Source organism: Syngnathus acus, chromosome 16, assembly GCF_901709675.1.
Source record: "Syngnathus acus chromosome 16, fSynAcu1.2, whole genome shotgun sequence".
Taxonomy (NCBI): Eukaryota; Metazoa; Chordata; class Actinopteri; order Syngnathiformes; family Syngnathidae; genus Syngnathus; species Syngnathus acus.
The window spans coordinates 7,846,842-7,869,160 of NC_051101.1; the positions used below are offsets into that span (position 1 = coordinate 7,846,842).

At 39.1% G+C, this 22,319-nt stretch overlaps 4 protein-coding genes and 1 long non-coding RNA gene across 9 annotated transcripts in view; 2 read left to right on the plus strand and 3 right to left on the minus strand.

The window, feature by feature from the left end:
• cobl (cordon-bleu WH2 repeat protein) overlaps positions 1 to 12,034 on the minus strand; it is a 29,595-nt gene extending 17,561 nt beyond the window's left edge. The window contains exons 1-8 of one of the 4 annotated variants that reach the window (XM_037273772.1): positions 11,964 to 12,034; positions 7,440 to 7,622; positions 5,608 to 5,818; positions 4,497 to 4,725; positions 3,643 to 3,687; positions 2,794 to 2,882; positions 2,534 to 2,602; positions 46 to 228 (exon numbers count right to left, since the gene is read on the minus strand). In XM_037273772.1, coding sequence (XP_037129667.1) covers positions 46 to 228; positions 2,534 to 2,602; positions 2,794 to 2,882; positions 3,643 to 3,687; positions 4,497 to 4,725; positions 5,608 to 5,818; positions 7,440 to 7,615 — 1,002 coding nt within the window. In that variant the 5' untranslated portion in view covers positions 7,616 to 7,622; positions 11,964 to 12,034. Of the gene's footprint in view, positions 1 to 45; positions 229 to 2,533; positions 2,603 to 2,793; positions 2,883 to 3,642; positions 3,688 to 4,496; positions 4,726 to 5,607; positions 5,819 to 7,439; positions 7,623 to 11,611; positions 11,924 to 11,963 lie in introns of those variants that run through there. The other 3 variants (XM_037273771.1, XM_037273773.1, XM_037273774.1) reach the window with 3 other exon arrangements.
• Positions 12,035 to 13,511: 1,477 nt separating this feature from the next.
• Positions 13,512 to 15,729, plus strand: LOC119135320 (C-C chemokine receptor type 1-like). Its single transcript, XM_037272785.1, has 4 exons — positions 13,512 to 13,625; positions 14,357 to 14,506; positions 14,585 to 15,488; positions 15,528 to 15,729. The coding sequence occupies exons 1-3, from the start codon at positions 13,619 to 13,621 to the stop codon at positions 15,472 to 15,474; spliced, it is 1,047 nt and encodes a 348-aa protein (XP_037128680.1). The 5' UTR covers positions 13,512 to 13,618; the 3' UTR covers positions 15,475 to 15,488; positions 15,528 to 15,729.
• Positions 15,730 to 15,753: 24 nt separating this feature from the next.
• Positions 15,754 to 17,600, minus strand: LOC119135321. Its single transcript, XR_005100540.1, has 3 exons — positions 17,379 to 17,600; positions 16,075 to 17,135; positions 15,754 to 15,920 (listed from the first exon to the last, which is right to left on the minus strand). It is a non-coding gene; the product is annotated as an uncharacterized LOC119135321 (long non-coding RNA).
• Positions 16,542 to 19,094, plus strand: LOC119135319 (C-C chemokine receptor type 1-like). Its single transcript, XM_037272784.1, has 3 exons — positions 16,542 to 16,681; positions 17,015 to 17,085; positions 17,596 to 19,094. The coding sequence occupies exons 2-3, from the start codon at positions 17,021 to 17,023 to the stop codon at positions 18,671 to 18,673; spliced, it is 1,143 nt and encodes a 380-aa protein (XP_037128679.1). The 5' UTR covers positions 16,542 to 16,681; positions 17,015 to 17,020; the 3' UTR covers positions 18,674 to 19,094.
• Positions 19,095 to 19,615: 521 nt separating this feature from the next.
• Positions 19,616 to 22,319, minus strand: part of triob (trio Rho guanine nucleotide exchange factor b) — a 67,112-nt gene continuing 64,408 nt past the window's right edge. For both annotated transcript variants that reach the window (XM_037272780.1, XM_037272782.1), the window contains 3 exons: positions 22,099 to 22,237; positions 21,824 to 22,010; positions 19,616 to 21,459 (listed from right to left, as the gene is read on the minus strand). In XM_037272780.1, coding sequence (XP_037128675.1) covers positions 21,044 to 21,459; positions 21,824 to 22,010; positions 22,099 to 22,237 — 742 coding nt within the window. In that variant the 3' untranslated portion in view covers positions 19,616 to 21,043. The remainder of the gene's footprint in view (positions 21,460 to 21,823; positions 22,011 to 22,098; positions 22,238 to 22,319) is intronic.

The following is a 22,319-nucleotide window of genomic DNA, read 5'->3' on the forward strand; positions in this document are numbered from 1 at the left end:
GATGTAATTTCTAAGTCATTTACTTCCCCACTGCTATATACTCACATGACAACCCTCCAAAAGACTGTTTCTCGTTGAGGTCAGGGACCCTGGAGGGGGTGCTGGTGCCCTCCTCTTTTTGGTGTCACACTTCGGTGATGTCCTGAAATCGTTCATCACTGAGTGAGATGAGCCAACGGTGCTAGGTTGGTCCACTTTGTTGGGAACACCTTGAACTGTTGATAGTGCCTAGAAATATAAAAAGGGTGTTGAGTCACACTTCCAAATAGCCATCTGGAAATGCACACAATTGCAGCTTCATTTTTTTACTAGGATGATATTGAATGCATTCTAATAACAAAGCCAATGGAATTATCAAAACACACAGACAAATGTTGATAATTTGTGTTAAATAATGAAACAAAAACGAAAAAGATGGACTAACTAAAAATAACAAAACTATACTATTTAATAGTATATACCTAAAAGATTTATCTTAACGCTCAAGGCACTTTTTTACCTGATGTCATTATGGCCCGTTCTTCATGAGGATACTTAATCTGGGGGTCTTGAATTTATATTACGATAGAACAAAATCAAACCTATGAAGGCATTCTGAAGTGAAATCTGCTGCCAGATGACATTTTGGTAAATAATTTACGGTAATTGCACTTTTTTTAAGAACACAACATTTATCTATCAGGCAATTTTTTTCTAATGCGACAAGCTCGGGCTTCTTTCCGCTCTTAAAAATGTGTCTAATGTATCTTTTATTTCTTGTCATTTATTTAGCATACCTCAGTCGATAAACACCACGTGACCTCGAACGACGATTAGAAACTACCTCACAGATGAGACAATTATTCAGAAAAGAAGTGTCTACATTTCCATTTATGTTGACAAGTTTCATCAGAATGTGAAATTCACTACTGACAGAGCCACAGTGACACATCCTAGATTCTTTGAATAAGAACAAAGTCCAAGAAAAATGTAAATTATGAATCGTGCTCTCTGCGCTGTGTGATTGACATGGAAAGAGAAAGTAAACATAGTGGTGGAGTATGTGTCAAAGAGTCTGAAAGAACAAAAATAAATAATACAAGTGAGACCTTGATGCAACTTCCATTTGGACCTCTATAAAAGAAAGTTCCCATCTCACCATAAACATACTGGTTCAAAGCCATATGAACTCTGTCTGACTTTTTCACCTGCTCTCTACTTCCTCACTCTGTGGTAAACAATCGGAAATGTGTCAAGAGCAAAGATGAAAACATAACTGTAGGAATACACCCCTGCGTTTGGGAGGAATACAACCACAAAACGCAGAGGTGCAACTGAATTCAACCCCAGTATGACCTAAAACAACTTGCCGTAGGAGCCAGGCACTGCCCAATGGAAGGGCAACTGCATACAACCAGTGAGCCGGTATCTCGTAGCAGCTGGAGCGATAACTCAGATATGAATGTTCTCTGTTCGAACATTTTACCATGGTTTGTTTAAGTCATGATGAAAAGTCTTTTCAGCTTCGGGCTATTTGAGCGTTTTAAGACCACACAAAAACAAGCACAAACATGGTTACATGGTTAGGCCTCTTAATGAACCATTACAGATATGATGATGATGATGGGCTTTTAGTGCAGATGTAGCCAAGCTCGAGTAATATGATGCCTTCTGCAGACAAGCCTCTGTGTGTGTGTGTGTGTGTGTGTGTGTGTGTGCATGTGCGCGTGTGCGTGTGCGTGCGTGCGTGTGTGTGCTTGAAAATGTGTGTGTACCAATCTTCAACAAAGGCAACTGGCAAGTCAGATATGGCTAAGAGTAAAAATAAACAGTCACCACGACTGAGTTTTGATACATTCACAAATAATACAATGCACTATATAACATCTGACAATTAAATAATTCAATGGTCATGTATTCACTGTTGTCATTTTTAGATAATGACCAATCATGGTCCAGTTTGTGAACGTCACAGCACAAAAACCAAGAAAACATCTTCTAGAAATGCAATATTAATCATAATAACAAATTTAGACTAGTAGGGCCGCATAGAATTAATTACCGTAAAGAACATTTTTGATTTGACGATTTAAGCTTGGTAGGAAATCAGAGTGATTTAAAGTGACGCAGTCTGCTAATCAGTCAAAGAGATATATTTGTGCTACAAGTGTCTTCTAAAAAAAATACTACAACCACATTAAGAGCCTGCAAGACTAAAACACTCCTTTCAATTTGGTTTTAAATGTCTGTCATTAGGCATGGTCAAACATGAACACTCAGTTGCAAAAGTGGGGAACCCCTGAAGCTAGTGCTTACTGATTAAGTTAGACTTTTGGTTATTTTCTGCCCTCTACAGGACACTAAGATAATGCATAATGTCGTGCTTAATTGAAGCTTTTGTCTTTTTTTTCATAATAGCTGTCACTGACACCAGCATTTGTTTTTCCTAGCTCTACAGCCTAAATGCCTGCAAATGTGTTCAGATGACCTAACTACACAAAATAGCAGTTACAGCAATTACAGATACCGTGTGGAACTGAACGAAATCACTTACGGATCTTTGCTCTTCATTCTGGATTATTTTATCATTAGTGTCATCCATGCCCAAAGATGTGCTGTCTGTCTGTAAAAGGAACGCACAGTAATCATGCAATCGTGCAATCATGCAAAGTTCTGCATTTAAGCCATGCACTACCTGGCCAAGATACAGTCGATGAGGAAGTGTACATTTCAAATAGTAAAACAAAATCCCCAAATCCCAAAAATATTTGCACCACTTCCCCTTAACCAATGAATTTCAATGTTGAGTCTTACCTTGGATTTCCTCCTGCCAAGCTGGAGAAAGCCCAAAAGACCTTTCTTACTCCCCCTGTCCAAACTGTTAGTGCTCGAGTAGATGGTGTCTGGGAAAACAAAGACACCACAACAACATCAAATATCAAATGACACCAGGGTGACTCTGAAAATCCTTAAGGTAACTAAGGGGTAAAATAAAATAAGAATAACATTCAATATTTATTCATCAATTTAAGATAACTAAGTAATAAATAGTGAAATTAAATATTCATTCATCAAGTTGATACAAGCGGCATTACTCAGAACAAAAACGTTGACTGGGAGTCTACAAAACGTTCAACTGGAATGACAGAAAAACTATATAGTGAGCAACGCTACGCTGCATGATTTTCATCAGCAGAGGGAGCTAAAGGTTTATTATTCCTACTGGTTTCTTACCACTGTTACCTTTAAAAAGGTCATAATGGTAACTACAACTTGTACCAATTTGTAAATTCTTCCCAAAGTGAGATGTGGACGACGAAAAGTAATTTTTAATTGAAGTCAAGTGATAATGATAACCAACATTATCTATCCCAGTGATTCCCAACCAGGGTACCGTGGCACAAGAGATCACAACCAGGGGTGCTGCAGAGAATCTGTCAAATTTACATTACGTATTTGTACATAAATGATATGTCAGATGGTACAATGAACATAATTGTTTATCGGTTTGCAATCTAGTCAAATGTAATTTGGGTGCATTGGCTCAATAAACGTTGGGAAACACTACTCTATAGACCACACACAAAAGAAAAAAACGAGGGTAATGAGCAAACAGCAATTTGTTAGGATGAATTAATAGTGACAGTTATGGTTGACTAATACCTGAACAGTTTAGAGCTGGCGTTGAAGCCATTTTAGGCTGTAGAACTAGGAGAAACAAATGAATAAAAACAATTAGCGGGATTCAGCTTCAGTGGCAAATTAATACATCCATGTAGTTGTTGCCCCTGACCCATTAAAAAGTTACATTTTCTTAGGCTCTCCTGGGATATTTTTCAGATCACGAAGTTCACAAATTTCAGGTTAACTGCACCTGATAGAATGGAGTATCCCAAAAGTAAGCTAAGTAATATTTGGGGACACACTGAGGATAGATTTATCACTTTGGTATTTCTCCTGTTTACATTTGTTTCCAGAATTAGTTATCATGCCAAATCAGTTTTTTTTTTTTTCTTGTTTTTTTTAGCCAGATCAAAATGCTAATTTCTAACCCCAAAACCCCCAAAGTGGTGTTTTACACCATTCATTCATCTTGGAGCATTCCTGCAAAATCCTCCACTCTAAGCACCAGCCCTGCTCGATCCAAGAAAATGAGCAGGTCGTCAGCTACCCATATACCGCCACTGCAGACTAAACACGCCCAGTTTCTCATAGCAGCTTTCCCAGCAATTTCAGTTCACATGTGGCTGTAATTTCATAAGAAATTAAATCACCATACTGCCAAAAATAATATGTAATCGTTTACAGTATATACCTGTAATTAACGGTGGAAACCGTCAAAATCATGATACAAACCCTTTAAATTTGGTGTTGATTAAATTATGATTGGGGTCCAGATTTAGATACAGAATCACTGCGCTGATGTAACTCACTGATATCTGCATATTCATTCATTGGCAAAAAAAAGTGAACTAGCTCATAAATAAAAAATAATAGTCAGGGTTGTTAATATTTACCTAGACTCTGATCATGAATATAGAGCTCCTTAATTCCCAGCTGTGTTAAAGATTGATCCAGCGGTAACTTTTGGTGACTGATGCTGTCCTTAAGCAGCTGGATACATGAAGGGTCAAATTCACACTTTTCACAGATGACTGGTATCAGGGCCTGGAGGGGTTCCAGTGGGTTGACCCGTACCACTGCCTTCTGGGTGCCGTGATAGTTCACCATCAAACGCACTGTTTTCTAACATAGAGAGGGCAGAGTGTACGTAAATAATATATTTCGATATTTAACAACAAAATAACCATCATTCAATGGGCTTCATAGTATATGAAAAAAAAAACGGTGTACATGCAGTGGCTATAACTGAATAAAAATATGGGTATGCTTGAGTAAATAAACTGTATTTATTTGTATAGATATAAAGTATGGACAGTATGTATCTAAAGTCAATTCAAGTCTTATTTCTTTTACAGAGGTCAGCTAATTTAAATATACCTAATTTATGTAGCATAAAGTCATGTGTGAACACTCATTCTAGTCAGATTCATAATACTAAAGTAGACAAAATTAAAGCATGAATTACTGATCGGTATGACAGAAAAGCTGAAACAGATAGCGTTCGCCTCTGGCCTAAACCAGCAGAGTTTCACGTGAAGTGAGAGCAGCTAGTGAGTCCTGAGAGGGGTAGACAAATAATGCATGGTAACCAAAGACAGGGCACTCATAAAATATTCAAACTCTGGGTGAAGACATTGTGAAAAAGAAGAGAAAGAGAGCATAATAGCTGAGAGGCATGTAATCAGGAAACACACAAAAAAAAGTCAAACAAAAAAAGAACATGCTGCAACCAAATTGTATCTTACCACGGGGCCTTACAGGGCTTGCTTTCTGCCAGTGATCAGAAGCAAAAAGTGGATTTGGGTTGGGGTAGATATAATAGAGGGCTTTAGCATAACGAGCGTATACATATACCACAAAGGCAAGAAAGTTCACTTTCGAACCAAATTTTGTTGTGCGATCAGTACAGCCAGTAATTACTACATAAAGAGACAGATGACAATATAAAATATGAAAATAAATGTCACTCCATTCACAACACACCAAAAACTTAATCTAATTTACCTCAGGAACTTTCGGTGCCGGTCTGCGCACCACTTTCTCTTCGCAGACTTTCTCCGTGATGAGGACACCGGCCACATTGAGGGAGCCCAGCAACAGGTTGGGTTTGAACCCCAACGAGTGGCCTTCAGGCGACAAGAGGTCCAGGGTGTGCAGTGCTGGATTTAGATGGTAGCGGCTACACAGGTCAACCAGCAAGTCCATCAGCGGCTTACTGAGAAGTGTGTGTGTGGGGGGGTGAAGGTAAGGAGGCGGAGGAAGTGTTAAAAGTGAAAGAGAGGGAAGAAGAGGGTGGTGAGGAGGAATGGAGGGAGGGTTAGAAAGGACAACAGAGGAGATGACCGGAGAATATTGGGTTACAAAGCCAATTCATTTTAAGTATGAGTAAAAACCAAAAACAGACACACTTTCACCTGATTTTATCATTTTCAGTAATAATACATGTCCGAGCCAATAGTAAGAAGTTAGATTTCTTAGTTTCTGTTGCATACAAGCAAATTTACGGCTTGACTGCATGACTCCCCTTCAACAGCTGGTATACCTTGTGAGCAAAAGAAAATTGCTCTCATTAAAATTACCTTAAATTAAATTAACTTTCAAACAAATTCAACTGAGGTTTTTCAACAAGAAATGCATAAACAGCACTTATAGCAAATGTATGTGTGTGTGTTTGTGTGAAACAGACAATATATCATTTGTTAGTAAATGTCACTCCTAAAATAAAGAGACAGTGAGTCAGTCTCTGGCCTTTTCTATCTGGAACACTCATGTGACACTCTTGTGACAGGAGTGTGAGCGCTTCTGCTTCTAACTACTGTAGCTAACCTTTAAAGGGTATTATCGTGATACACCCCCCCACACACACACATTTAAAACTGTTCCCAGGAATGACATGATTTTGTCAAAAGAGCCTAAAAATCAAGAATTACAAAACCCTCTATTTTTTGTCATGATGAAATGTTTCGAGGGTGACAGTTGATGATGAGAATTTGTCATACCAGCCAAATTCTTTGCTGGTCCAATGCAAAGGTCAGATTTTGTTACCATGAAGACCAAGTGCTGTGCCCCTCAGTCCAAAACAGTGAGTGCCCCCTGCAAAGCATGTGCAACCCCCCACAATGACAGCACAGATTGATAACAGTGTGGAAGCTGCTGAATTACACTTTGCTCGTCAACTAGTGTGCAGATACACGAAGCAGGGCGACTCATCCCCAATGTGTGTGTGTCACTAGACTTGGTGGGCGAAAAAGAGTTTAATACTGTAATCTCCATAATTAAGGATAGCATTGTGCTAATTTTTGTATGTTCTCAGCAATTATCTTCAAGCATGTACAGTATAATGTATTTAGAAACAAATATATGATACCATCTCACAGGTAAACTTTAAGACTGCACCAATTCCGGACAACGGTCAATGCCAGTCTTATTCTGTACCAAGGTGAAATTCTTGATTTTTCTGCTCCAAATGAGAACAACCCACTAGGGACTGAGAGAGTTTGAACAGCTCAGCTTCCATCTGTTCACTCTCTGGGACAAAGCCTCTGCTGAGACTGGGAATAGGACCCTTAAAAAGGCCCCACTGGCACGGAAACCCAAAGTGGGCAGTGACAAAAGTCTCTCACTAGTAATCACAAACCGGGACAACATCAAGAACAGTACCCAGCAGGAGAAAAATTACCATAAAATTGAGTACCTTCATGTACAGTAGATATGCAAGATTTGACAGTTTTTAGTTTAAGAAAATACTATTTTGACTAAAAACTGTCATTCATGTTAAAAAACAAACAAACAAACAAACAAACAAACCTAAGTGAGTCAGATTGTGCCCTTCTCACCTCCCATCCTCTGTTACATATGTCTGGTATCCCTGGGGTAGAGTCAATTGGAACTCCACAGTCTGTCTCATTATGTTCTCTTTGGACTCCATGCCTAGTGTCCCGCCTGCGTCAGGCAGACTGTTTGCAAAAATATGACGAGGGGGCGCTGGTGGTGGTGGGGCCCGGGCCTTCATTCTCCTCCTATGTTGTACGGAGAATATAATTTCACAATCCACATCATGTAAAAATAGTACATAAATATATAATATTTATTTAGCCAAACAGAAATTTCATATTTTGTCCTGCTTTATGCTTGCAACACAAGCACTTCATTTCTATTCTGCAGAAGTAGGCATTGGAAATTTATCAAAGTTTAATTGTGATTTGTATTTTGATCATAAAATCAAGCATTTCCAATCTCTGAGCAGTTGAATTTTAAAATGAAAATGTAGCTAATTTAATCTTGAAATGAAGAATGAGCTAAAATATATTTGTGGCTCTTGAGTTTAATGTGCTGCTGAAAAAAAACTGTACTTCCAGCTATTTGTCAGAAACAAAACACGAATGCTATTCTATAACTCCACGTACTCCGCCCCAGTCTCAACACAAGGTAGATAACAATAGCAAAGCATGCCACTTACGTCAGAAGGGGTCTTTGTAGGTTAAATATTCTACAATTGTTGAATACCCCAATGTTTATAAATCCAGTTCCAAGGATTTGTCAGAATGCGTGTGTGTGTGTGTGTGTGTGTGTGTGTGTGTTGGTGTGCGTGTGTGTGTGTGTGTGTGTGTGTGTGTGTGTGTGCATGCGTCCTGTTTAGCAAAAATAAAAATAAACAAAAGTAGGACTGTATGAACACAGCACAGCAAGCGGACTCTAACCTTAAGTTAACCATTAACGGCAAAATAAGATATCAACTATCAAATCATTACGCGAGTGTTTTTCAATGAGTTCCACATTAGATACAGCATTAGATATCAAAAGTTGCGGAATTTGCTGATACTGCAACTACATTATGATATTATGACTTAAAATATTGTCCAATATTAGTGATCTTTAAATTTATTTCCTCCTTGAGAACAAAGTGTGTATTCAGACATCATGGTGCATGCAATAAAGAAAAATTGTTAAAACAAATAGCTATAGAAATGAATGGTCTGAAATAATAATAGAAGCATATTTTCATGAAATGATGACTGTCACAGTAATCTAATTATAATCAAAAAGAGCAATGGACTGGATTGTCTTGGCAGACTTAAAACCACACCTCCACACTTATGTGTAGACATGTGCACTTTAGAAAAGGATTCTGCCACACTGTGTGCATTCTTTTGAGTTTTAATCAATGCAAGTGACCCACATTGGAACATTGGATTAAACCACGCCTTACATACCAAACACAGATGCACGCTCCCTCTCTTGCACACGCACACACACACACTCACACTCACACACACGCACGAAGCCAGCCTGCCCCTTGGGTGCCATGGAGAAGGCATCTCCATGGAAACCTCTGCACACCTACACCACTTGACTGCTGGTTTAACCATAAGAGCTGAATGACCAAGTGACCGAAGAACAGAAAGGAGAAACAAAAAAGAGGGACCTACTACATCGTTTAATTAACAAATAGCACAAACACAAAGGATTAAGGGATCGAGTGACCTCAAACACTGAACATATATTTAATGATCTGTAGGCAATTGGAACTAAGCCTGAACTGAAAAGATACTTCCAAATCAACAAAGAAGTGGCTCAAGGTCATGAAGTAGCCTCGACAGTATCCAGACCTTAACCAAATGGAAAACCTTAAGAGACACAGAAGACAGGTACAGGTACAGAGGACTGGGTCAAAATCCCTCCTCAGTGAGATGACATGTTCATTTCACGCATAAATTGAGTCAATCACCATAATCAATAATCAAGCATTCAATTTAATATATTCTTTGATAAAATTAAAATTAATTACAAACAAGTAGGCCCATTAACATGCTTTCTGTTGCTGTTTGAATATATTTACTCTTACATAGCGTCATCAGTTAATGATTCATAAAAGTACTGACGATATCGGAATAGAGTATTTAACCACCCTCCTCCCTATTTGCAAATACCATGGCTCTATTTTGTGTTAGAGAATTCCTTCCATTCGCAACGCAGTTGGTTCAGCTTCCTCTCGAAGAAACCCACATAGGTCAGTGACTAACAAATGACAGTGGGCTTCCAAAAATAAATGTCTAGCCCATAACAGCTGCATAATATAATCCACAGTAGACGCTTGGCACAGCTCATGAGAAAATAAGAGGTATTTCTCCTTATTAACAAGTCTACCACTCTCTCTAATCTTCTATTTATGTATATTGATGTACCCACCAGCACACAGGAGAATCTCAACATGTTTATTATCTTTCAACTTTGGGACAAGGTGGAACAGTTGACCAGTGCTATCTCAGTCTTTGCCCAAAATACAATTTGCGAGAATTGAGTTGCAAGCATGGCTATAGAACAGAGCACAGCATTTAAAGTCATTTTGCTCAAGCATCTGACCAATGAGAACAAGTCAATGCTGACACTTCTAACATTGTATAAAGTACTGTAAAGGTAAAAGGTATTACTTACTCAATACTCCTCAGCTTTCAGAATTGCATTTCACCCATCTGTACTGTACTAGAAGATAAATGGGGAAAAGAAATATGGAACTTTGGCAGCACTGCTGAGCTCATGGCTAACCACGTGAAGCTCTACCAAGGACAATTTTGTAATGACAGTCTTGGGAGGGGAAGTTTTATTTGCATCCGTCCATCTCACATTTTCCCATCATTTGAGATGCAGTAGGATACAGTAAAATAAAGTCATTCTTCTTTGGGGCAAATTTTGGACTTATACAAATGCCATCTAAATTCTCTACACTACTTATTTTACTTGTTTCCAAATACTAGATTCTCATTTTAACTTCAGTGAGGGACGCTTCCAACCGAACAACACTAAGCCCTGCAACCAGAATATAAGCAAGTCTGCAAAAACACGACATGGTAGCCAATAATTATGGGTGTGTGTGCTGGGATTGGGAGACAGTCATTTCTAATTGTATACTTCTTTATACCTGCAAAATCGGTCCACCCAGTCTTCCTGTTTTTTACAGGTTTCTCCCAGTAATGCTGTTAGAAATCATTTATCCAGTCGCACAGCAGTTGTTGCACAAAGATGAACATAGAATCAAACAAATATTAATCAAGTTTAAAAAAAAACAATTAAATTAGGGGCATCGAGAAAGTACAAAAACCCAGTTACATTCCTATCTATGCTGTCTTCCACTACAAACTGAACAGAGGAAAACAGTTACACCTCCCATAGATGGATGATACATAATAGGCTGGCTTGAGCAAGTTGTCATGGTGCTAAATCGAGATTGAAATGGCTCTAGCGGACATAGCGATCGTCCTGCAGAGTTTAAAAAAAGATATATATATATATAAATAAAATATATAAAAAAGTATATATATATATACACACACACACACTTTTTTAAATATAATATATATTATATATTACGTTTTAAGTGGACCCATAATAACATTGTTATCATATTCTGATCAAGAATTCAAAATATTGCTTACTGCTTGCTTTTCCATCGATTTTGTTAATACATGCTTTCTTTAATAAATTAGACCAAAACATCAATAGCCGTAAGTGTAAACGAGAGACAATTATTGCTTAAGGCAAGCAGTTCAATCATAACAATACAATCAAAACACTGTACGTATAGTTAGTTTGGTGACGCTCTCGCGCGCGTTCCATCACAAGCAATAGAAGCGACAATTAAATTGTTTGACTCGGTTATTGTGCGTCGTCGGGGGGAGGTGAGGGGGTTCCATCATGCTCATGCTGGAATTCTCTGTTGTCAGAAAACTGGTTACAAAAGAGAACACATACACAATACAGTATTGTCGTGTAATTCTACTAATACTTCTGTAGAAATACCTCTAAGTAATATTTTCCAGCCAATTAAATAATAACAGAGAAACTTTCTTTGGGTGGGGTGCAATTGAAAAGGAGGAACGCGCCCCACCTGTCAGTGGGCTGTGCGGTTAATTCGCATTGACAATAATTCACAAACAGACCGATCACTTTAATATGTAAGCAATAGCTAAATGAGCCAAGTCACACAGTTTTGGACCTGTGAATGACTTACCCAGCCGACGGTTCTAAAGGTTCGGTCATTGCGGCGAAATCCAACTTGAGGCGAAGATTGCTCAAGAAGGGTCCACAGATCCGCTACTTAACCCAACCTTGCAGGAAATCCACCATACTTGCACTTAAGGTTTAGCATTGCCAGATTTGATCTATTTAGTTCCCAAAAAAAATGACGTCTGTAACGATTGTGATATATTCTCTCATAGGGTCAACAAGTAGGTGAGCAAAGATGACGGTACTCGCGTGCAAACAAAGCTGAGTGACTTGAAGGCCAACTACGACACAATAGTCGAACCATGACGTTTGTTTTTTAATTATCTTATTTCACAGAAGACGCACTCGCTCATTACCTTTTTCTGCACGATGTCAAATCCACTTGATTTAATCTCAACGCTCCCAGTGTTGATTCACCTAAACCACTAGCAAATTTGAACAGTTTTCTTTTTCCTGCTTGATCTTTCAAAATAAAAATACGAACATTCACACGTTTTTTTTGTTTCTTTGTATTTAGTTTTGTTCAGCACAAAAAGGTATGTAACGTTTTGAAAAGTATCCTGGCTTAATAAACGTCAAAAACGGAAGATAAATTAGTCATGTCAGCACTGTCACTCTGATATAATGTTGCATAATGACATGTCTCTTCTGTTAACTTTTATTCTGAAACTAGTATCCGCTTTGAACTGACTCATCCAGTAAAACTTGATGCAACTGTCAACAATCCTGCTTTCGTCAGCATGTCGCTGGTCAATCATCCACGATGGCCATTCGGTAAACGTATAGACATTCGGACCAAAGATCATCTTTTACAGATGTATAAGTGGTTTTGAGTCTGATGATACTGCACTTAAGTATGTTGTTAATGTTCATTTGCTTTTGGGTAAATTCCACATTCACAAAGCGAAATTTAACAATTCGTCTCCACTTATTTCTATTTTTTTTTTTTATCTGAGTTGATATCATGTGTCCATGTCTTGTCTCTTGTTTCCAACAAGAAAAGTGTACTGACCCTGGATCAAAATGAAATTGTATTTGAATATTAAGTACTGTGTAACATTTCTAAATTTGTCCTTTGACCTGTTATGTATATGTTCATTCTGCAAATAGAAAAATTGGGCGTATGTATGCGATGCAACTGTTAAATAGATTAAATAAAAGAAAATGTTGTTTAAAGTTTGAGCTCAAAGTCTTGTGCCTATTGGTGAGGTGACCCTCAAAGTAGACGACAAGAAAATTATTATAAAACATATTTTTCGAACGTCCATACAGATTACTTCAAAATTGCTTAAGGTTACGGTACAATAAATATAAACCCTGTAAAAATGGAGCAAATGCACAAGTTCCTCTGCATGTCTTATTCCTAAAAATTCCAGCGATGTCCTTAATGGTGACCACGCTCTTCTCTGACCACTATACCTCAAGCCCAACACATTTGATCCACTCGTACACACTGTTTGCAAGGAAACAAGGGAATCTCCCTTCATTTTCTATAGGATTTCAAATGGGGAAGTGGTCAAAGGGGTTAGGTTGAGTATGGCCTGGTTGGTAGCAGAAGCCCTACTGCTTGGCAGTTCAAACCTCGGTTGCAGATTTTAGGGGTATCTTACTTCTCTGGCATGTAACATTACTTCTCTGGCGAGCTTGGGCTCCAGGACCACTGAATGAGCACCTCCAAATGAGACAATGGTCCAAAGCCAAGAAATAATGGCGTGCCTTCTGCAGATCAGGGATGACATCTGCAGAAGGTATTGTAATGTGTTTATTTTTATTGTTTGTGCAAAAGTAGGCGAGTATATATTGTACTTGTGGTGGTTCCATTATTTTTGGTTATCTTTGCACACACTTGTACTCACTTGATAAGGATCAACTCACACAGGAAACAACAGCTGCACTGATGTTCCTTCTTGCGTGAAGCCTTTAGGACACTTAATACTTTCAACTGAAACATTTACTCAGTAAAGGGTGAGAGAAAGGCTGCTGGTTTCCTGACAGCAAGACATCAATCATCATGTCAGGTGAATTTAACATTTTAGTTATTGATTTAGTGAGTACATTTACTCAGTAAAGGGCTTGAGAAAGTCTGCTGGTTTCCTGACAGCATGACAATTTTTACATTTGAGTGATTGATTTAGTGAGTATTTTGGGACATCATCGAATGATTACAGTATACAGTAGTATTCAACATACTGAATCCATATATATGCTTGTGAATGTTTTGTTGTGTGGTCTTCATTGTGTAGTTTAATTAACATGGGCCCTGTGTTGATTTGGAAGAGCTAAAGTATTGCTTTGTCATTATATGGGTTTAAAGTAAATAAATAAATAAATTGAGACAGAAATCAGAAAAGAGACAACATTATGGGGAAAAACAAACCCTCAAATCACAACATAGTGATAGCTAAAAAAAGGAGCAGCACAAAATAAGGTAAAATAAAAAATACACAAATGAAACAATACAGCACTGATAACCCAGTAATAAAAAATATCCACTGCTCGTGAAGTCCTAATTATACTGTTTTACGGTTACCGTGATATAAAGAGAAACTCTTTCTCCCGTGTCATGCAGCAAAGTTTTGCCCCAGTGTTGATTGATTTCTTTCGTTACTGCTGCACAGCGAGATCTGGAAAAAAACAACTCTTTGGCTGTTAGCACATACATTTTAGCATCAGAGTCAGACCTGGTCTGTGTTTCAATATGAAGCCCAGGTTGCAATAAAGCAGGATATCGAAAACCTTGTGTCTGCAGAAACAACTGTCACTGCCATAATGACGTACGACGACTACGATCAATTAGAAGCTTCAGAGTATTCTCCCTGCGACACCAGTGGTATAATTGACTTTGGCAGAGTGTTCATCATTATTCTCTACTCTTTGGTTGTCATCCTTGGCTTCATTGGTAAGTGTCAAATACGTATATTGTTTAACTAAGGACACAACCACGTTCCCACGTTCATGTTTCTCCCATTCTTTCAAGGTAATGTCCTTGTGGTGTGTGTCCTGGTGAAACATCGTAACCAGACAACCATGACTGATATCTGTCTATTCAACTTAGCTTTGTCTGATCTACTCTTCATCATTTCACTACCGCTCTACACGCACTACACTATGGTCAAAGAGTGGACTCATGGTGACTTTTTGTGCCATTTCAGCGGTGGTTCCCTCAGTACCAGCTTCTTCTGCAGCATATTCTTCATGGTTGTCATGACACTGGACCGCTACTTGATTATTAAACATGACGTGAAGGTGACCAAATACCGCACAAGGAGAACAGGGTTCATACTCACTGTGGTTGTGTGGTTGCTGAGCTTCTGTGTATCCCTTCCTTCTTTCATCTTCACTTCAGAGACAAAACAGCAGTATGGGCTGGGTTGCAGTTATGAACCAAATAATGATGCCTGGCGGGTCTACATGATCTTAACAAGGAATATTTTGGGTCTGGTGCTTCCTCTGCTGGTTATGGTGTTCAGCTACTCTAGGATCATACCTGTCCTGATGAGAATAAGGAGTACAAAGAAGCTACGTGTTGTAAAGCTGATCATTTCAATTGTGGTTATCTTTTTCTTGTTATGGGCACCGTACAACATTTCATGTTTTCTGATGTATCTGCATTATAATCGAAATGTCCTAACTGACTGTGACTCTCAGAAAAATATAAAATTGTCAGTAATAGTTACTGAGGCAATTGCAAACACTCACTGTTGCTTGAATCCCATCCTATATGCTTTTGTTGGACAGAAGTTTATGAGACGTGTCTTGCAGCTGATGAAATGTGTGCCTGGGATTTCTATCGCCCAATGGCATTCATCAGACTACTCTTCCCGAAAGAGTTCAGCCAGGTCCTCTGAAGGCACCTTTATCATGTAGCGCAAATTATATCTGTCAGTCCGTCTGCCCACTCCCGTCTTGCAAAGTGCAAGTTTGTCCAAGAATGTAGTCTTTTACTTTTTACTTGGATAAAACTTTAAGCTTCAACTTTTCACTGCTCTCCCACAACTCTTACAGAAAATGTTGGACTTGTGTTTGTGCCTGTGTTTGTGTACAACAATGTCTGCTACATTATGTGGTGGAGGGTCTCATTGGTGTCGTGGCTCAGCCTTTAAATTACAAAAACAAAGACCACGGATCAAGCAGACCATATCAAAATGTGTATCACCAATTTATTTCACGATATCTATAGCAATTGGATATAATCTTACTCCAGATATTTAAATTTCTGCAGTCTCTGCTTTGGTGCAGAAATCACTCACAGATGACTCACTTTATGATTATCATGAAAGTTCATCATAAAGGGCAGGAAAGTACAGTGGTACCTTCTTGTTTTTATTTTTTTTGTGTTGTTTACTTGTATGTATATTGTGTACTATGTCTTGTCACCGTGGGATAGTGGGAACGTAATTTCCATTTCTTTGTGTGTCTTGGCATGTGAAGAAATTGACAATAAAGCAGACTTTGACTTTTTTTGACTTTGAATATTGTCTTGACATACATTAGGGCAGAAAAGATTCATCATGTACTCTGGCAAAAGCCAGAAGATAATTGTTTAAAGAAGTATTGTTTATAAAGGAAATGTTTGATAATTACAGCTGTTGTTGACTTGTTTCATTTTTGATCATTTGTATTTAAATGGTTTTTGAAAACATGTTATAACATACTGAAATACGTCACCACATTTAAGGGAGTGAAGGGTTAACACTTCATCCAAAAGCGAAAAATATTTGACTTCAAGCCGGAGCAGAAATGTGTCATCTGGAAAATTGTTGTCAAGGAAGAGCCACCACAACACTTGAATTGTCACAAAGCAATGTGCGACACTGCTTGAGTCTTGAGCAGCGTGCATTTGCTGCATGACATCGTATTTTTTTTCTTTTTTTAAACCTCTCAACCGACTTGTGGTTCTATATATTTGAAAGCGTCCTCAGGAAGCTTTGCAACAAAAAATATAGCCTCCTCGTCTCTTAAGAACAATATAGCTGGCAATTGTAATTTTTTTGCTATTTGGAGGTGAACATTTAATAACCAATGGGATCAATCTAGGATTACTACCGACATCATATCTTGAAATCTCTCAAAGGTAAGGTTCTACTTTTCTTTTGTATCAACAGAATAACATAGTGAGTTCACAATGTCATAGTGTGTTAATGTGTGTTTTCCACTGAAATGCACACAATCAGTTTTTACAAATGTTAAGTCTCGTTTTATTTATCCTGTCCACCTATTTCTAAACAGAATATATTACATTACAATATTTAATACTGTATTATGTCACTGTATTAAATATTATGATTTAATTTCAAGTAGTAGGTCTAAATGTAATATTTTTTTCATTTGAATATGTAATATTGAAAATTGCAATTTTAATAAGGCATATACTATTATAATAACAAACTTATTTTATATTTTACAGACAACCATGGCCCAAAGTGCTTCGGTTCTCGGTGGGTTGAATGAGAGCGTCTTTCCAGTGGAATTAACAAGGTACGAATACATTGCTCTGACAACACTCTTGATAAGTCTGATAATCAACACTTCATTGTTACAGAATCTTGAAATATATTGATATTTTGTAGAAATGTTGTGTGTGCAACTTTGGGGAAAACGTGCAAAAAAAAAAAAAAAACGAATGGGAAAAACAGGATACAAACCACATGAAAACAAGACTTATACAAAAATAAGTGCATTAAAACTAAAAAAACAACAACAAAATTCCAAATAGAAATGATGACACCATCTTGGTCTTTTACTGTGAGGATGAGCAATACTTAATAAACCACACGTTTTAAAAGTGAAACTATCGACATGTATTGCTTGTACATGTGATCATTTGAGAAGTCAAATGCACAATTATCAGTTTTAAAACGATGGGCAGTCTGTAGGATAAAAGCAACGATCCTAGTTACCCATCTGTGCCAGACTGTACTGTAAATCACATCCAATTGAGAGGTAAACATTTTAAGATGTTAATGTTCATCATTTTGCTTCCTTTAGGCCTATTTCAACAGCCGTTGCTGAAAGCACGACATTCGATGACATAGACTACAGCCTTATTCCAGATGAGGGCTTTGGGATGTGTGTGTACGAGAAGCACGGAGCTTCTTTTCTTCCAGCTATCTACTGTATATTCTTCATCCTGGGCTTTGTTGGCAACTCTTTGGTTGTCTGGGTCCTTGTCTGCGAGGTGCGACTTCGCAACATGACGGACGTCTGCCTCCTGAACTTGGCCATCGCTGACCTCCTGTTGGTCGGTTCCCTACCATTCCTGGCCTACCAAGTTCATGACCAGTGGATATTTGGGGACACTATGTGCAAAGTGGTCCTGGGTATTTACTACATAGTTTTATATTCAGGCATTTTTTTTATCGTGGTAATGAGCATCGACAGGTATTTAGCGATCGTCCATGCTGTTTACGCCATGAGGGCACGCACGTGCTTCTTTGGGATAATTGCAGCAGGCGTCACATGGGTAGCTGGATTTTTGGCCTCTTTTCCTGAGCTCCTCTACCTAAAACAGCAGCCTGACCACATGAACGCCACTTTCTGCTACGCTGTGTATGAACCATTCACTTCGGACAACTCCGATAGTTACTGGCGTGTTTTTGGTCTCATGAAAATGAACATTTTAGGATTACTTCTTCCCATGGTCATCATGTCCTTTTGCTACTTGCAAATCATCAGGCGGCTGCTTTCCTGCCAGTCGTCTAAAAGGCAGACCATCCAGTTGGTGGTCATTGTGGTGGCTGTTTTTTTCATATGCTGGGGGCCCTACAACATAGTGGTGTTGTTCAAAGCGCTGGAACTCTTGCAAGTCTACACGGAGTGCAAAAGCAGCCAAGTCATCAGATTGGCCATACAAATCACTGAGGTCGTCGCCTACTTTCACAGCTGCCTCAACCCTGCGCTGTATGTTTTTGTGGGCCGGAAGTTCAGGAGGCACCTGCTCAGGTTGATCCACAGACTTCCATGTGGTTTGTGCCAGCTTGTCAAGGTCTTCATACCACAGCAACAGAGCATCAGGTCCGATATCTCCCGAACCACCAGCTTGGTTGAGAGGAGCACTGCTGTGTGAAGTGAGGTCATCATTCAGTTTTGGATCATTTCATTATCTTCTTTTATCTGAACACACATTAAAAACATTGAGAGAGCTCTTGTAATGGATTTAGATGATACAAGTGATGTGCTTGTATTATCTAGTGAGCATATCTTGTAGAAGGCAATTTTGTAATGTCATTGAATTTTTTTTCTAAATAGCTCAGTGGAGCTGAAGGGTAACATTTGTGCAATTCTCAACCGCGACAGGAAATCAGTACAGTGACACCTTCATACTTACTTGAGTTGTGCGCTCAGACGTACCAACACAATTTCAGTTCCATCTACGGGTTTACGCAAACAAAGGAAACCACAGCATGCAAAACAAAAAAAGAATGCTGTTAGTGTACTCATAGTTTTTTGCATACATTGTACTGTTGAAGATAAAATACGCAACTCTCTCTTACCTGCAAAATAAAAAATATAACATTACAAAATTGCATTGGAGGATTTATCAAAAGAAACAGCTGTTGCTCTTTGAACGTTTAATGGCAAAAATAACACCACAAACTAAAATATTTACACTTACATGTAACATGTAAACACAGTTTTCTGTACATAGGAATATACATGCAAAAGTAAAAATGAAGTCATCATACAACATTCAAATTGACATTGCCGCAGTCAGTGTTGCGTATTTCAAATATGAAACAGTCACTCTTTGAGGTTTACATCCTGGCTGGAGGCAAAATGCCCTCTGCCCCTCTCTGTACATCTTTACATCACAAGCAAGAGTGGGATGAGGGAATCACAAAGGCAATTAATTAATTACAACATATTCTGCTTAATAGAGGCTTTTACATAATTCGATGAATATTTTTTAGGGAACCCAGACACACACAAAGAAATAAAAAGGGCATCTATAAAGATTGTAGAACTCAGTATGTTTCTTCAGATTAGTTGACCTAACTCATCCAATGAAATTTGACGCACCACATCTTAACCGCCACTCTGGACTACTTACTAAACAGGAGGACATGAAACAAAAGGAAATGTCTCCTAAATGGATTAGGCACCCCGTGCTAAGCTCATGCTATATTGCTTAAGGATACAAACATAAAGCAAGCAAAGTGAAGTCCCGCCTTAACGCAGCAATGAAATCACCAAACATTCTCGTGAAATAATAATAATAAATAAAATGTTATGAATGTAAACTCTTAAATATCTGGGTTCACTGTGCTCTCTATAAGTTAACACGAAAAATTAGAATAATACAGGAAAACAAATAGAAAACTTTGGTATTATTATGGAAACAAGCAATGACAAAGGAAAAGCATAAGTGCCTGACTTTCTTTTGAATACATACACATTTTACATTTTTGCCAAAGCTCTCATTCAGCTGGGCTGTTGCAGATATTAGTACTGAACTTAATACAAAAAGAGTTAACACAATACAGACGTCTATTGCAGTACCAGTTACGTACATGCCTTTATTTCCTTGAAAGACTACAGCTACAAAACAATTCTTCATAAATAGTTGTTCAAGCTGCAACATTGCACGTGGAGACCGACATAAAATGAGTGCATTTCTAAATTAGTGCATCATCTCTGCGTCACGAATATGCCGTCAATGAAATAAAACTTTGTTCAGTGGCAACAGATTGTTCATAAATGACAAATGAAAAAGCGAGAGTAATTTATTTACAAATAAGGCGAAGAAGCTTTGCCTTGAACGTTTTAGTCATTAGCTGAAACAACTCTAGCTTTGATGCTGAAGGCAAGTACGAGGACAACACGCACTATTGCACTCAAAGTGACCACAGCGGAATACTTGGTCTGATCTTCACGTTGCCATGACAACAGGCGGACCTCACTGATGAACGCCACTCGGTTTGTACATGTTTGTTTTTATTCTTCGACTTACTTACTGCTGTTGTATTCCTCAAAGCTTACTCGCATGTTTGTTCCCTAACTGTACACGGTTTCGCTTACAAAAAGTAATCTCTTTTTACAAAGAAAAAGGCTTCTCCTGTGGTCAACTAAAAGCAGCCGGACACACACAGTATTCTATGTCCTTTTATAATTATATGACTCGCAAGAAAAGATAAACTTGCCTTTGTGTCCGCTAAGTCAGGTTTGGAAGTCTCGCAGGGATTCCAACAGTTTGTTGTGCAGGCATAAACACAGTATGCCAAGGTTAGGAGGGAAGGGGTGGAGTCAAAGGGTTTATCAGCAGAGGTCATTCAGTCAGTCAGCAGCAGCAGGACACTTGTGGATCAGTGAGGGAACCTTAGTGTGGAAGAGATGAGCATGAGAATACACAAGTTTGCACGCCAACCATTCCATCAGAGATTGGTTAAGAAAAGCAAACCAGCCGGCAGGGAAAAGCTTTCGCCCCGGGTACTTCCTGTTACACTTGATTAAGCAAGCGACTGTGAAGAAACACCTTCAATGACCCGATGGGCCGGGCATCATTCAGGTGTTTCCGTCTGTCAATGAAAGAAATGAGCCGGGACGTGTCCAGATGCGAAGCGGTATTTTGGCACGGCGGAAGCTGCATGCGATTTGAGGCAGCGTAGCCAACATCCCTGTCCGCTACGCCGGGTAGGCGGAGCCACGGATCCCGCAGGCAGGAGCTCGCTGAAGGCCGCTGCTCGGGCTCCCCCTGCAGCAGCAGGCACACAAAGTCGCGGGCGGCTGCGCTCACGCCTTCAAAGTAGTCGTCAGGGAAGCTGAAGTCCAGGCGGCAGATGTTCAGACACGTCTCCTCCAGACTCTCGTCCAGGAAAGGCGATGCGCCGCTGAGCACGACGTAGGTCAACACCCCTGTGAGACACATCTCCATGATAAGATGAGCAGTAATGAAACAACTTCTTTTTCCACGCACTTTTGTGTGGTTCAGCATTAGTAGATTTAACTCTTGGCGAAGGTGGCAAAACCCCATTTTATTCGCAGTATTTTCTTTCCTGGTCACCGACTTATCCATGATATTTTTAAATCTATTCGTCTATGGATCAGTATACGTACATTTGTAAAAAATATATATTAACATAGCTTTTGTATTGAATGTCTTTCGAGTGCGTGGGTGGGTTTAAACAACGTGGTGAGTGAATTGTTTCAATGTGAGTCATCAAAAGGTTATGAAACTACACTTTGAGCTGCTTATCATGTATCTTAATAGTTAACAGACCCAAGCTCCACATGTCAGACATCAGGGAGGCGGGCTGACCCAAAACCAGCTCAGGGGCAGAGAACTCTGGGCTCCCAAGAAGAGGATGTATGTAGGTGGAAGGAGGGTTAAGCTGAATGGCATCACCAAAGTCAGTGAGCTTCACCACAGGCTGGGAAGACACCTGTTCTACCACAATGTTCTCAGGCTGCAGAAACATCGACAGATGGTACAGTTAGGACGGCTTCCGTACTCCACACAGTTTGCACAGATGGAATAAATTCAGATTTGTATACTTTGAGGTCAAGGTGTGCTATCCTCCAGCCGTGCAGGTACTGGAGAGCTTCAAGAATATCTCTGAGGTACAGGGCTACTTTCTCCTCCGTCAGGTTTCCCCAGCTCACGATGTAGTCCAGGAAGCGCCCTTGGTCTGCCCTGAACACAGCAGCCAGGAACACAACTTCGGTCACGTTGCTCGAAAGCAGGTAATATTGGCCTTTCTGGTTTAAACGCCATA

Coding starts and splice junctions, on each gene's coding strand:
- LOC119135319 (XM_037272784.1), top strand. CDS start 17,021: ATGGCCCAAAGTGCTTCGGTTCTCGGTGGGTTGAATGAGAGCGTCTTT. Junction 17,086..17,595: donor TTTCCAGTGGAATTAACAAG/GTACGAATACAT, acceptor TGCTTCCTTTAG/GCCTATTTCAACAGCCGTTG.
- LOC119135320 (XM_037272785.1), top strand. Junction 14,507..14,584: donor TGTCATCCTTGGCTTCATTG/GTAAGTGTCAAA, acceptor CATTCTTTCAAG/GTAATGTCCTTGTGGTGTGT.